Genomic DNA, 15,555 nt, shown 5'->3' on the forward strand with positions numbered 1-15,555 from the left:
GGGATTCTAGGGGCGTGGCCTGGATGCGAAGCTAAGCGGACGCAAGTCAAAGCTGCTCCCGCTCCAATTTCTGTACCGACCGAGAAAAAAGCCACAAATCGACTCCAACACCCGGCAAATGGGTCACCAACGGAATGCCACTGGCAAGGGCTACACGTTGATGCCAAACACCGGGCACCGACAACAGAAATCCCGGCAAAACAACCCGAGGCCTAAGAGCACGACCGGCATGGTGAAGGCGGCCGCTCCTCCATTGCTGGCGACGGCTCACAGACAACGCCTAGGCCCACGTTCCCCCCCCTATGGACCGGCGGGGGTTATCCCGGTCCCGGCTACCCACTACCTGCTGTCCAGCGACGATGAGGTAACCCGCAAACGACGAACACTCCGTGTGGCTGCAGGCAAGATGGCGGACTCCACAGGGTCTCCCAATACAAGGGACCTACTGGAGCCGCTGGAGGTCCGCCTGGATAAGCTATTCTCGGCCTTTTGGCAGAAGCTTGAAAGCAAAACGCGACACATGAACCTGCCACCTGACCCAATACACCCTCCCTGTCATGCACCAAGCTTCACCGGTCGCGAGACTCAGGAGACACCAACCGACAAGAAGCGGAAGAGACGAGAGAAACCCAAAGCACACTTAAGTCCGCTCCACTCAGGGAACGGAGTTCCTACCAAGCTCAAAGAAGCACCCCCTGGCCCAAGGCTCTATCTACAAAGCTGGGGACGCGGCTCTGGGGCCCGTCCACAATGCCTTCCCGGGCTGAAGGCCACATGGAGTCAGACTCCACGGCACCAACCACATCGTCGGAGGCTCACACGCCGCTGGCGGCGGCAGAACATCAGAGCCCCACATGGCGCCCGAAATAGGGAAGACCCGGCCTCCTTGAGCAACCGAGTCTGTGGATCACAGGTGACGGCCTTCACGGGAGCCTGGGGCTGGCAGACGACGACCGCAGGCCTGCACCAAGTCCCATCACTATGGAACCTACAAATTACCGGGGCCATCTCCCCCACCTCTCGGACACGCACGGCGGTTCTGCCCAACAACGGTATAGGCTGATGCAGCCTCACTAACGGACAGCTACACCACCACCGCACCTGACTAGGAACTGTCCGGTTGTTGACGAAGTTACCACTCTCTCTTACCTTAACCTGTTGAATGTAATATTTTGTGAAGCTACTATAGTTGAGCACAGTTAGTCGTATATGTCCATGTTGTGTGTCTTTTCAGCTCAATACTTTAAACAAAGAAAATGCATAGTTCGCCAAATGATAGAATTTACCTGCCTCAGGCTGCATAACACTTATCGTGTAGATACTAGATGATGATCATACAGCTATGTTTTTACGTTCCAATCCGCAGAATGCATATTAATTTTCTGGCAAACGCTAAGCACAGTTAAAAATGCTATTGTATCGCACACATGTTGAGAGCAAAGGTTATTTGAAGCTGTAGAAGTTTAACCTACTTCAGTAACCCCAGCGATGGCCCAGTTGGCATGACCCTACCTAAAGCATGCTTAACCTGAAGCAGCCCTGCATAGGAAACATTGTAATGCTATACTCGCTCCTTTTACCTACTCTTGCATGCTGGGTTCTATATGCGATGACTACTAACCTGTTCCCTCCCTAACTATGACTCCTCGCTGCATTAAATACAAATTGGCTCCTATAGCACTGTAGGACATGTAGGACCCTAGGAACACATAGGGGTAGCCGAACTAGCACTGTTTAGCAACAATTATTCTTGTTCTTATAATCATTACATTAACCAAGCTCGTGTTATTATGTTTGCATGACGCCTACAGGGATGTATTGTATACCATCTTGCCGTCAATTACTCATGTTACCCCACAGTACACCCTCTTCATATTCTGTACCCCATAACGCAGATGCCATAATAAAAGAAAGATTTACAAAAAAAAGGGATTCTAAGAGAAATCTGATTGCAAGTGAAGAAGGATATTTTTTCCTTTTTTTAGCATACTTGGAAATGGCTACAATTGTTTTTTGGTTTTTTTTTTTGCCCTCTTTTGAATCAACAGCATGAAAGAATGGGCTTCAGGTTTGATAGACTTTAATCTTTTTCACCTATGTACCTGTGTACAAGTGTGGTTATTTTTTTTTTACTTTTATGTGTTCTAAACTAGTGATATTTATAAATGTATTTCTCACCACTTTAGCACAGCAGCAAAGCAGAAACTGTCCTGTGAAGAACTGTTAAGCGCCATATTGAGAAGTAGCAAGCTACCAAAGTCCATCCTACAAGTAATACGGCATGTGTGGAACCAGGAGGGCAAATATTTGGCCGAATTGGAAGGAGTGAAGGATCTAATGCCAGTTGGACAGGTAATTGTATTTAGTATTAATCTGGGATTTATTAAGTCAATTATAAATCATGATTTTAATTACCCGTAGAACGACCTAATTTAATTCATGATTTGAAAATATAAAGTCATTCTTACTGGTTGTTATAATCTTTAATATTTTCATCCAGATGAAGAATTCATATTTAGAATATTTTTTCAAATTAGTTAAAGGGACATTGCAGTCACCAGAACAACGTTTGCTTAATTAAGGAGTGTTGGTGTATAGATCATGCCTCTGAAGTTTAAATGCTCAATTCTCTGCCATTTAAGAGTTTAATCACTTGTGTTTCTGTTTATGCAGCTCCAGCCACATCTCCCCAGCAGTAACTCACAGAGCCTGCATGAAAACAAAACAGTTTCATTTTTTTTATCTCCTGCTCTGTAAATTGAACTTACACACAGGGGGCTCCTGCAGTATCCAGCCAACTATTAACAGAGCCGGAGATAAGAAATTCTTAAACAGAATTTGCAACAAAGGACGTGTAAACATTAGTTGAGTCTTTACAGGAAGTGTCTAGAAAGTCTGAGTAAGTCACATGCAGGGAGGTGTAACTATGGCTAGATAAACAAAGTGATTTAACTCCTAAATGGAATAGAATTGAGAAGGGAGACTGCAGGGACATGATCTATACACCAAAACTGTTTCATTACACCAAGTTGTTTTTGTTACTATAGTGTCCCTTTAAACCATTCTATCAGAACTCATTTGGTTATATAGCATTAGAAATGCATAGATAATGTCGACATTATTGCAAGATGAACTAGCTCCAGTTTTATAGGTTAATCACTCAAATTTAAAGTAGGACTTAAATTAGTTCATTGTGTGTACATTGTATTGCAGAATAACCATGGGATTAAGGTATATTTCTGAACGGTATGTGTTTGTTTTATAACCTTTTTAGCTGTGAATAGTTGCAGGCTAGCTCTCCAGACATAAGTTAAATTAATATGGAATAGTGGTATTTATATACCAAATATTGCATGCTATATAACTACCGTATATACTCGAGTATAAGGCGAGTTTTTTAGCACATTTTTTGTGCTAAAAAACCCCAACTCGGCTTATACTCGAGTCAATAGTCTGTATTATGGCAATTTGCATTGCCATAATACAGACAGGGGCTGTGGGGGCTGTAAGAGAGTTTACTTACCTCTCCTGCAGCTCCTGTCAGCTTCCTCCTCCTCCGCGCCGTCCGTTCAGCACCTCGGTCAGCTCCCAGTGTAAGTCTCGCGAGAGCCGCGGCTCTCGCGAGACTTACACTGGGAGCTGACAGAGGGAGCTGCACGGACGGCGCGGAGGAGGAGAGCGCTGACAGGAGCTGCAGGAGAGGTAAGTAAACTCTCTTACAGCCCCCACAGCCCCCCACTGAACTGCCAATGCCACTGGACCACCAGGGAAGGAGAGCCCCCCTCCCTGCCATGTATCAAGCAGGGAGGGGGGACGAAAAAACAATAATTAGTAGTAATAAAAAAAAAGAAAAATTAAATAATACAAAAATAATACAAAATTAAATTAAATAAATAAAATAATAAATAATAATAAAAAAAATATTAAAATAATAATAAAAAAAAATTGCCCATCCCCCACCAAGGCTCTGCAACACACACACACACACACACACCCACACACACACCACTCATACACACACACTGCACTCATACACACACTGCACTCATACGCTCACTGCACTCATACGCTCACTGCACTCATACGCTCACACACTGCACTCATACGCTCACACACTGCACTCATACGCTCACACACTGCACTCATACGCTCACACACTGCACTCATACGCTCACACACTGCACTCATACGCTCACACACTGCACTCATACGCTCACACACTGCACTCATACGCTCACACACTGCACTCATACACTCACGCTGCATTCATATACACACGCTGCACTCATACACACACGCTGCACTCATACACACACGCTGCACTCATACACACACGCTGCACTCATACACACACGCTGCACTCATACACACACGCTGCACTCATACACACACGCTGCACTCATACACACACGCTGCACTCATACACACACGCTGCACTCATACACACACGCTGCACTCATACACACACGCTGCACTCATACACACACGCTGCACTCATACACACACGCTGCACTCATACACTCACACTGCATTCATACACTCACACTGCATTCATACACACACACTGCATTCATTATACACACACTGTAAATAAATATTCAATTAATATATTTGTTTTAGGATCGAATTTTATTTAGAAATTTACCAGTAGCTGCTGCATTTCTCACCCTAGTCTTATACTCGAGTCAATAAGTTTTCCCAGTTTTTTGGGGTAAAATTAGGGGCCTCGGCTTATATTCGGGTCGGCTTATACTCGAGTATATACGGTAATCCCTATTTCATGCTAAATAACCTTTTGACTATAATGTATGTTAACTAGAAATCCTTTTTTTAGATAGATTTTTCTCCAAAAGCATTTTATTAAAAGAAAATTGATTTAAATTAAAATAAATCTGAAACATGTTTATTTGTAATAGTTTTTTATTTACCCTGGAATTCATGATAATGTGATAAAATTAATGAGACCAGGATAATTTAAATCCTGATGTTCTCTGGTCCAATCCAATGCTTTTCATAGAGAAGCATTGTGGACCTATGACACCTGCAAGCAAATTGCTGCAATCCGCCTATCTAGTGCTTATTATGGAGAAATGAATTTCTTATCCATGAGAAGCATTAGCTGCATTTGGTTTTTGTCATGCTATCCGTGATGATGTCAAACATGAAGGTCTTCAAAAATCCGAGATCTTGAAGAAAAAGCACCAAACACTTGCTAGTGGTGTGTTCTTTGCTAAATGTGCACATCGCCACTTATCAGAAGCAATGTTTTATGCTGTCTGAGAAAAGGGAGTGTTTCTGCTACTCATAATGTCCCTTTAGTCAGTCATGTTGGGGACTTTGTGTAAAGGGCTCTAAATTCTAAACTACTACTGCTTCCTGCCGCAATCTGTATTTTAAGTTAACATTCAGAGATAAATAGCTGTTCAGCATCATAGGATTGTGATCCTCTGGACAAATTATAACCTAAATTGAGAGTTAACACTGATAGAAACACTGATCAGCCACAACATTAAAACCACCTACCTAAAATCCTATTGGTTCCCTTGTGCTGTCAAAACAGCTCTGATGTGTCACAACATTGACTTCACAAGAGCTCTGAACGTGTCCTGTGGTATCTGGCACCAAGATTAGCAGCAGGACCTTTTAAGTTGCAAGGTGGGGCCTTCCATGGATCAGATTCATTGTTCCCGCATGTCCTACAGATGCTCAACTGAATTGAAATCTGGGGAATTTGGAGGCTTGATCGTTTGTCATGTTCCTCAATCCATTCCTGAACAATTTTTTTGCAGTATGACAGGGTTCATTATCCTGCTGAAAGATGCCACTGCCATCAGAGAATACCATTGCCATGAAGCGGTGTACGTGGTCTGCAGCAATCTCTAGGTAGTCAAATTAGCATCCAAATAAATGTCCATTCCAAAGATTTCCCAACAGAACATTGCCCAGAACATAACACTGCCTCTGCCGGATGACCTTTTTCCCATAGTGCATCCTGTTACCATCTCTTCCCCAGGTAAAGAAGTACACACACCTTGCCATGCATCTGATCTATAAGAAAACGTGATTTATCAGACCAGGCAACCTTTTTCCATTGCTCTATGGCCTGGTCTGACGCTCATGTCACAATTGAAAGTGTTTTCAGCTGTGAACAGAGGTCATCATGGGCATTCTGACCAGTCTCCATCTACAAAACCCCATACACAGCAAACTATGATGCTCTATGTGTTATGACACATTTCTATCATGTAGCAGTACATTTTTCAGCAATTTGAGCTTCAGTAGCTCTTCTATGCAATCGGACTAGACTGTCTTAACCCCATATGCATTAATGAGCTTTGGGCATGACCCTTCTCCAGTTGTCCTTCCTTGCACCACTTTTGGTAGGTAGTAACCACTGCATACTGTGAACACCCCACAAGACTTGCAGTATTGAAGATGCTCTGGCCCACTATTAATGGCTAGCCCTTGGCAAAGTCATATTAAAGAACTGACTGTTTACTTGCTGCCTAATATATCCCATCCCTTGACAGGTGCCATTGTAGTGATATAATCAACGTTGTTCGCTTCATGTCAGTGGATTTAATGTTTTGGCCGATCAGTGTATGTGTATATATAATATGAAAAATACAATTTTAGTCTACTCAAATAATCACTGTTGCATTTGAGGTGATGTGCATGCATACCAGTGTCAATGACGAACGGCATCCACTTTAGAAAAAGTTCAATTCTCTTATGTTACATTACACAAGCATGCTGGCACTATGTAAAAGTAGTTGCACCCAGAAAAATGAAGCTGGTTAAAAATAAATAAGACAAATGAACTGAAGCCTTTGACTATAATTTACTTTTAGCAAGGTAAAAAAAAAGTATTTTTCATCTTCTTTTGTTTCTAATTTCTTTTAACTTTTTGCATTAAAGGTTGTAGATCTTCAATGGAAAATTGGAATGGCAGTGAGTTCAGACAGCTGTCGGTCCTTAAATCACCCATATGTCACTTTAGTATTAAAGGTGGCAGATTATTCTGGCCAAATCACAAGCAAAGTTCTTGAGATGACCATTCCAGAGTTTCAGGTTTGTCTAACTTTAATTCTGTTTATATTTTGCATTTATATGTTGTTGCCAGGGGGGGAAAAAGTGCATTTTAGAAGTTGGATGAAGTGGCTCTGTTATTTTTCAGTCTTTTTGTTCTTTGTTCCTCTATTTCTGCTTGTTTTATTAGTTTTATTAGTATTCTTTTTGTAGATAAAAAAAAAAAAAATAGGAATGGATTTTTGTTATATTGAGCATGATCTTTGGCAATAGGCAGATGTTAGAGGGTTATTCCAACTTTGTTTTACCCTGTAACTATTACTGCTCCTAAAGCCCTTACCCAACATTGTCATTTAATCCCCGTCCCCCCTTCTTTTTATTTCTGCAAAATGTTCAAAACTGAGGTACCCTTTTCTAAGTTTCTGGGCCAAGTTCTCCCTGACCTGTTCAACACTATCTTCCACATCACACTACATCATTGTTTTCCATGTCTCAGCCTAATCAAATCATTGTTAGACAATGTGCGACAAGCCCCGCAAATGCACCAACCTGCTTCTTCTGATAGAGAAGCACTGGATCCAACACATTCACAAGCGGTGAGATGAGCTTAGTATACCACCCCAACTCTGTGCTATTAACCAGGGGGGGAGTGGGCAGAAGGTCTTTGAGTGCTCCCATGATGGAGGGAAGGGATACATTTTACTGCACATGTTTAGATTGCTTCTACTTGCAGGTGCGCTTATAATGCCGTCTGTAAGTAAAGAAGGCGATTAGGCCAATCACCAGTGCACTGTGTGTACTGACATGTACATGAGTGGTCATGAAGGTTAGTTTAACCCCTTTAAGTAAAATTCCATCTTAGTCCCTAAGCTAGTTTACCCACAATTTATCAAAGGATTTCCAAAGCAGAACTGATATCTTGGACAGAGGACAATAAAATGGCGGCAGTTTGATATTTTGTCACAAGAAAGATTATAAATATAAATAAAGCTAAGGGGGGGGAAATGACAGTGCTGCTTTAATAATGCAGTATTCTAAAATGTCAGTCCTGATATCCCAAAATCACAATTTGGAATACGAATAGAAATGCAGTATAGTCCTTATACTATCCAGTTATGCAGATGCAGTCTCTCTGGCTGGCTTGAGTGGCTCGCACTTAACAATGTTTATTAAAGGGGAACTGTCACTACCCAGAATATCTCATATCATGCCTGATCAACTTGTATATGTATTTCTAAGGTGTGAAAAATAAAATTACATGTTGAAATCCTCACCTCTTGATCCTGCCAATGAATGCCAACATGTTACACCATACATCTGCCTGTCAGTCATTCATATCAGCTCTAACAAAAAAAACAAAAAGATCTGGCACACACAAGTTCCCAGAAAAAGTTTCAGCCTCAATAATATGGCTTTAATTGAGCCTAACAATAATAAAAAAAAAAAAAACATCACTACCATTTTAAATATCACAAAACAGGAAATTAATACACCCACCACAGTGTCATTTTATTTTAGATTTCTATTTTATATTCCTTATTACTCCCTATCAAATCTCTGTTTTTTGTCATGTGTCCTTAAGGGGTTAAAGGTAAATGTATAATCACTGGAACATGTTTTTAATGCTAGCTGCATGTGCTGTGTAAATTTCCCCACCAGGGGGAGCTACAAGAAGCAAAGTCTAGTTATACGGTTGATCGGGTCTGTGACTTGTCATGTGCAGTTTGTTTAATAGTGCTTGTGTCCTAGATCAAATTGTTCTAATGCTGTTTACAGTATCTCCGCCAACAAGGTTCTATTCTCTGAACACAAAGCTGCTACACTTGTACTTTTTGTTATTATGATTATTATTTGTTTGCTCAATTTATTAAAAGGCAAATGTAATTTCCCAGGGTTTTTAATATCCTGTTTACATATCCCCTACACTTAGGACATTTGTTTTTTGTGAGGTTTTAAAAACTCAAATATAGAAAATTCTCACATCTATGCTGGAATAGTGCTCCTGGCATGCGTGATGTAGATTTTAAAGGGACACTATAGTCATCAGAACAACTACAGCTTATTGAATTTGTTCTAGTGAGTAGAATCATTACCTTCAGTTTTTTTCTGTAAACACTGTGTTTTCAGGGAAAATGCAGTGTTTACATTACTGCCTAGTGATTACTTCACTGGCCACTCCTAAGATGGTTGTTCGAGATCCTTCCTGGGTCTTTGCTACCGAAAATGCATCCAAACATTGTGTCTCCTCCTTCTGCATGCAGACACTGAACTTTCCTCATAGAGATGCATTGATTCGATTCATCTCTATGAGGAGATGCTGATTGGCCAGGGCTGCGTTTGAATTGCGCTGGCTGTGCCCATGATCTGCCTCTTTGTCAGTCTCAGCCAATCATATAGGGAAGCATTGTGATTGGATCAGGCTACCACTTCTGCTGATGTCAGGAGGCAGTGGGCAGGTCTAAAGTAAACAGGGACAAAGTAAGAAGATGCAGACTTGAATACAAGTAAGATTGTACTATATTTAGGGAGGCATGAGGGGACCAGGGTGGCTAGATGGTGGTTTTAACCCGATGGGGTCAGGAATACATGTTTGTGTTCCTGACCCTATAGTGCTCCTTTAAGTAGTTGAAGTTTTGATTCATGATAAGCCAGATAACTATGGATGAAATTTTTTATGTGATGAATAAGCGGAATTTTACCCTAAAATGCAAAATTATAATTGTGACCAATCCACCACATTCATAGAGTGCTTATTTGTTATGAAGCTAGCGATAAAGATTTACTATTATTGTAATTTTCTTTTAAGTTTGGGGAGAAGGGAGAAGGGAGAAGGTGGGGTTATTACTGTGTTTTGCATTTTTGTACAAATAATCTTTGTTCAAGCTGCTCACAATGTAAACCTTAGCTGCCATTTTTTTCAATCTCTACGTCTTGCTCGTTTTGCATTACTATTATCTTCTATCAGGAAATCAACGTACAAAGCCAAATCTTGTCTTTCCATAGCATCTTTTGTCATGGTTTATTCTATAGAAAAGCATGATAATGTGCAGATAATCTCAAATAACATAACCAGGAAGAGGGCACATTTACCACCTCTTTATTTTCACGTAAATCATAATATTTAAATAAATTGTGCTCAATATACTGAGATTGGAAAGATGATAAAAGACTAAGATGACTCTGCCAAGGATTAAAACTACAGTGCATATATATATATAATATATATATTTTAGAGGTCAAAAGTTTTTTTCAGGTTTAGTCTTTGAGTACTTACATTTAGAAGTAAGGAAAGGGTTTATTTGTGTTTTGGTTAAATTTGCGGTTAATGGACAGATGGGAAATGAAGCCTTCCAGTTCCTGTCCAGTCTAAAACACAGACACTGAAAGAGCTGGTAGAGAATTGAGTTTTGAGTTTTACAAATTCTAAAACCGCATAGGAAGCTTTCTGGCCAAGCCTCCTGACACTTATCTTCCCTGCAATCCCACTTAAATGGTCACACTGGCACAAATACTACTTTAAAGGGATCCTATAGTGCCAGGAAAACAAAGCCGATTTCCTGGCACTATAGATTTCTGAGGTCTTCCCTCCTCCCTCATACCCCCCTTCCACTTATCTGAATCCAGCACCGATGTCCCTTGGAGCTGGGTAAGGCTCCACCCATGCTCCTCCCTTGCCTATGTCAGCCAGCGGGAAGACCTAACACAACGTCCAGACCACTTCAACGAGCTGAAGTGGTCAGGGTGCCTACAGTGTCCCTTAAATGCATTTTATAGGTTTTGGCCTCCTTAATATGCTGAACAGCACTCAATGATCTGAACTACAAAACACCCTGCATTAGAAGATGAGGACCCCCAGGGAGGCATATAGTAAGGATATCATTACCTGTTTGTAGTTTCTCTGACTGTCTGCAGCCAGGTTGTGAATTAAAAGTACTTACTCGGTACTGTTGGGGCTGATACTGTGTGCACACCTTTGATAACAAAGTCTTTCTAGAATGAGGTGACATAGCTAAAGAGGCAGGCTTATGGTGCAGAATTCTGCAAAACTTTTGTGAAAAAACTATAAAAATTTGGGTATGCAAACAAATACAGCATATTAATGAGGCAAAAATCCATCATATGCATTAAAGTTGTTTTGGTGCCAAAAGAATCCTTTTCAATCTCCCAAAAGACGCATTATAAGTGAAACAGGTGCCAGTGGACAAGCCCCCGTGGGCAGGTGCCTATTCTGCCTAATGGGAAATCTGGCCCTGGCACAACCTATTGAAGAGGTTTCATCTTCAAAGTGGGAAAATGGGAGATGCATCTAGCAACAGTGGAGAGGGATGAGCTTTGGAAACACAAGAAATGCGTGACAAGCCTCAAACCAATTGTTATGCAGGCAAGTTGTTGTTGCTTTCGATTTATGGCTTTCTTTATCTGTTTGTTTCAGAACTTCTTCAAGCAATTCAAAGAGATGTCTGCAGTCCTCGAGACGGTTTGAACTGAATGACTGTCTGCTATTCAGCACTCCTATCTACATCATCCATATAAACACAACTTTCTGTCTCTTTTATATCAGTGTCTATAGACAGACTCGCAGCAATGATACTGGGTGTTATTGTTATACATTATTCATGTATGAAATACAAACCTGGTAAAGCATGGTAACATACTTTATACAGTTACATTGATTCAATTTGAAAGGGTTTTTTTTTTCTCTTGTATTATGTTATTACTTGAGCTTTTGAATGTGCTTTACTTTTCATAGATGCAATTAAATATATCTGTATGTGTTTAGTCTTCTAATTATAACATTTTCCAATCATCTCTTTGAATTTCTGTCAAGTGTGAACTTATTTTCTGTTCAAAATTCGGTTTACATTCACTTTTACATTGTTAATTTCTGTTTGCTGTGTATAAATTTGTTACACTTTTGATAAAACGTGTTTATAGTGAAGAATGTTATTTTTAAAAACACTCATGCAGAGCTGGATTAAAGAGACACTATACAGAAAAACAACTTTAGCTTAATGAAGCAGTTTATGTGTTTAGATCATGTCCCTACAGTCTCACTGCTCAATTCTCTGCCATTTAGGAATTAAATTAAATTTGTTTCTGTCTATGCAGCCCTAGCCACACCTCCCCTGGTTGTGACTCACATAGCCTGTATTTAAAAAAAAAAAAAAAAAAGGGGGTTAATTGTCCACCAGACATTAACTTACTTTCGAAGTTTTTAATCACAGGAAGTTCCTGCAACATCTGGCAAGCTTTTAACAGTGCAGGAGACATTGTAAATGAAACAGACTGTGCAAAATTTGCGTTCAAATTTGTTTTTTTTTCATTTTTCACACACAAACAAATATTAACACTAAGTTTGGCTAGTGTTTGTGACCAAGTGGCTACTAAAAAAGACTGGACATACCCTATTTGCAATACCTTGGGTTGTCTACTATTGCAAATGGTATGCCATCATGGGGGTAATTCTCATTCCTGGCCTACCATACGGTCTCAAAGGCAACGTAACCAATCTGGCAAATTTCAATGTGAAACAACTGAAAAATGTAACATGCTATATTTGACCCTGTAACTTCCCAAAACACCATAAAACCTGTACATAGGGGGTACTGTTTTACACATGAGACATTGCTGAATACAAATATGTGTATTTTATTGCAGTAAAAGCAAACAGTATTATGACATTGACAGTTAAAATGTCATGCAGAACTAAAACATTTTTTTTAAAAATCTTATTTTCTCCCTTTTTTTATATTTTGTTCATATTAAATTATGTTTCATAGCTAAACATTTGATGTTAAATAAAAGCCCTGTTTCTCCGGAATAAAATGATATATAATACGTGTGGGTGCATTTAATATGAAAGAGGTGAATTACGGTTGGACAGATATATAGCACAAATGTCAGGTTTTGTTTACATTTGGCTCAGTCCTTAAGTGGTTAATAACATTGAGTCATTGTGAAATGCCAAGCCACTTCCTGGGTCCTATTAAAGTGGTCTGTACCTGATATTGATGCACACCACAACGCTCCCATAGCAATGTGAGAGCAGGGAGGACTTTTGATCTCCCTGCCTGCTTGAGGATGGCCTTATTGATTAATTCGAATCTACAATCATGGAGTGCATTTACCATCAATTTTAGTGATTTTTCCAGGCACTCAGATACTTTGGGTACGATGTGTAGGTTAGTTTACAGCAGTATGCTTTAAAGTGTTTTTATTTTTTCATTAATGGAGTGCTCTAATCATTGTAACGACCATAGTTCATAGTGGAGGTAATAATGCACAGGGTCTTCGGGCAGCGTATTGTTTCAATCCATAATTGGGCAACTTATGCAGAGGATTACTTTCACATTAGTTGAGTCTCAGCAGGGGTGTAGGGCTTTTGGTGTGAGAAGAACCTCATTTGTTTGTGAAACCACTCACACTATTTGATACAAACCGGGAGGATTTGCAACATAACTACTACAATAAATTGTGATGGTATCTGGTGTGCTTCTTTTAACCTTCATCTTTTGAGACCTTTAACTTGCATTGGTAAATCTTTTTCTCCAGTAAGGCAATTGTCCATGCAGTGATTAAACTGCACATCAAACTTCTTTGAGAATACAGTAGAAAGTTAACCACTGAAGTAAAACTTTCAGAAACCTTTGCCATTGTTTTTTTGTTTGTTTTGTTTTTTTTTTTATTTTCAACAGGCTTGATCCTACCAGCCACTGGTACATGTTATATGGCTTTATGGGAAACGTTGTGTTTTTGTTTTTCTTTGCATATTTTTGTAAAATAAGGTACGGTGAAATGTCGTAGTATGATGGCTGTGTTATAGAGGAGTTTCCTTTTTGCAACAGGTAACACTGATTACATTAACCCCTTAATGACACAACTTCTGGAATAAAAGTGAAACATGATGGAATATTTCCATCACGTCTTCATGACTTAAAATCTGGTTTTCTATAGTCCTGTTTAGTAGAGCCAATTTTGAGTTTTTCAAATCCACAGCTGAGATATTAAACAGAATGTCATGAAAGAGCCTACTTCACAGGGATCTATTGCTAGCTTCATCTACGCTTGAAAACAAATCTTTTGCATCTCGCCAGGCTAGTTAGAGTTGGTATTCAACATCTGAGACATTCGTCCTGATGATCATTAATTATTCAGTTTGCTTAAAAGTAGGCATACAAGTAATTATTTATGAAGAGCAAATATAACTGTATGCACACTAGATACTGTTTGTTGTAATGCTTAACTGCTCTTCGGAACAAACCATGAGTTCTTTTTAGAGAGAGAATGTGACATGAATTGGATTATTCAGGTTATATTTTTCTTTTATATATTTGGGTAGGAGTAAGGTACTGTCCTGTATAAATGGTGATGGCTGTTATTTGTTATTGGGTGTTATCATTCACAGATAGCTAAAATATTTAAAAAGAAACAAACAAAACCCAAGTAGTTTTGTTTCAATCAATTACTGACAGCAAATACTTCTATTGGATATTTGCAATTATAGTACATTTACGTAGACTACAGTTCTAAACCAGTGAGTAAAAATGATTGAGTATCCTGGATGCATGTGACATTCTTTGAGGTCATTTCATTCTTCATGTAAAGGTAGAAAACAGGTCTGTCTTTTTATTTAAAAAAAAAAAATTAAAAAAAGCATGAAAGATGATTGATTGGCATTGACTGCACCAGTGTAGTGAAATTGTAATGGCAATATATTTATCTGGAGATGAGACTGACAGCAGGGGGTCAATGTTTATTAATAAAGGATGGGAGGCATTGTCCAATAGCAGCACAGGTTAGTCAGGTTAGCAGTTGGGTCATAAGAAGAGGCAGGTCAAGGTCAATACACAGTCATATAGGATGACATAGGAACAGACAAAGACATGTCAAAGCAAGTGACTGACCAATGTTTCAAGGGAACATAATTCAAAGAGGGAGATAGTGTATTGGAGTCAACTTTTATTGGGATATGGAGGTGAGGCCGATTTCCAGGCCATTACATATATTTCTAATATGTGCCACATTTATTGGAAGGAGAAAAACAAAACATCTGCCTTGTTACGATAGTATTTACGTTTTTGTGAGCATGCATGATGTTTCTTTTTGGTTTATTTGTAATGAGGCTGCAATGCTCCTTTAGGTTCACAAATAATATAAACATTTACAGTAACATTTTACAAAAATATGTGCTCCATAACTGTGTGTATTATAAGAAAATCATGCCATTGAAACATCATAAATCACACGTGATCACTTTTATTCAACTCTTACACTAATTATTTTGTAGAGCAGAATGTGTTCATCATCGGTTGGGCGTCAAACTCTTAAAAAGATCTGCCCTTTCTCAAATAACTATTTTTTATTCCAAAAAGGAAATTCCAAATCTTCTGTCTGGGTTAGAATCTCCATAGATGTATTAGCATATATGTGCTCAAGAAAAAAAAATAATATATATATATATATATATATAAAGAATGAGATGCACATTCAGAGTGAAGTACAAAAAAAAGTATTTAACCCCGTAAG

The 15,555-nt window shown here is 39.4% G+C and overlaps 1 protein-coding gene across 1 annotated transcript in view; it reads left to right on the forward strand.

Moving 5' to 3' along the window:
* COMMD6 (COMM domain containing 6) overlaps window positions 1-11,794 on the forward strand; it is a 28,483-nt gene extending 16,689 nt beyond the window's left edge. The window contains exons 5-7 of the mRNA XM_063444690.1: window positions 2,187-2,352; window positions 6,919-7,071; window positions 11,462-11,794. Coding sequence (XP_063300760.1) covers window positions 2,187-2,352; window positions 6,919-7,071; window positions 11,462-11,512 — 370 coding nt within the window. The 3' untranslated portion in view covers window positions 11,513-11,794. The remainder of the gene's footprint in view (window positions 1-2,186; window positions 2,353-6,918; window positions 7,072-11,461) is intronic.
* The last annotated feature ends 3,761 nt before the right edge of the window (window positions 11,795-15,555 follow it).

The sequence above is a fragment of the Pelobates fuscus genome, chromosome 1 (assembly GCF_036172605.1).
Source record: "Pelobates fuscus isolate aPelFus1 chromosome 1, aPelFus1.pri, whole genome shotgun sequence".
Classification (NCBI taxonomy): Eukaryota; Metazoa; Chordata; class Amphibia; order Anura; family Pelobatidae; genus Pelobates; species Pelobates fuscus.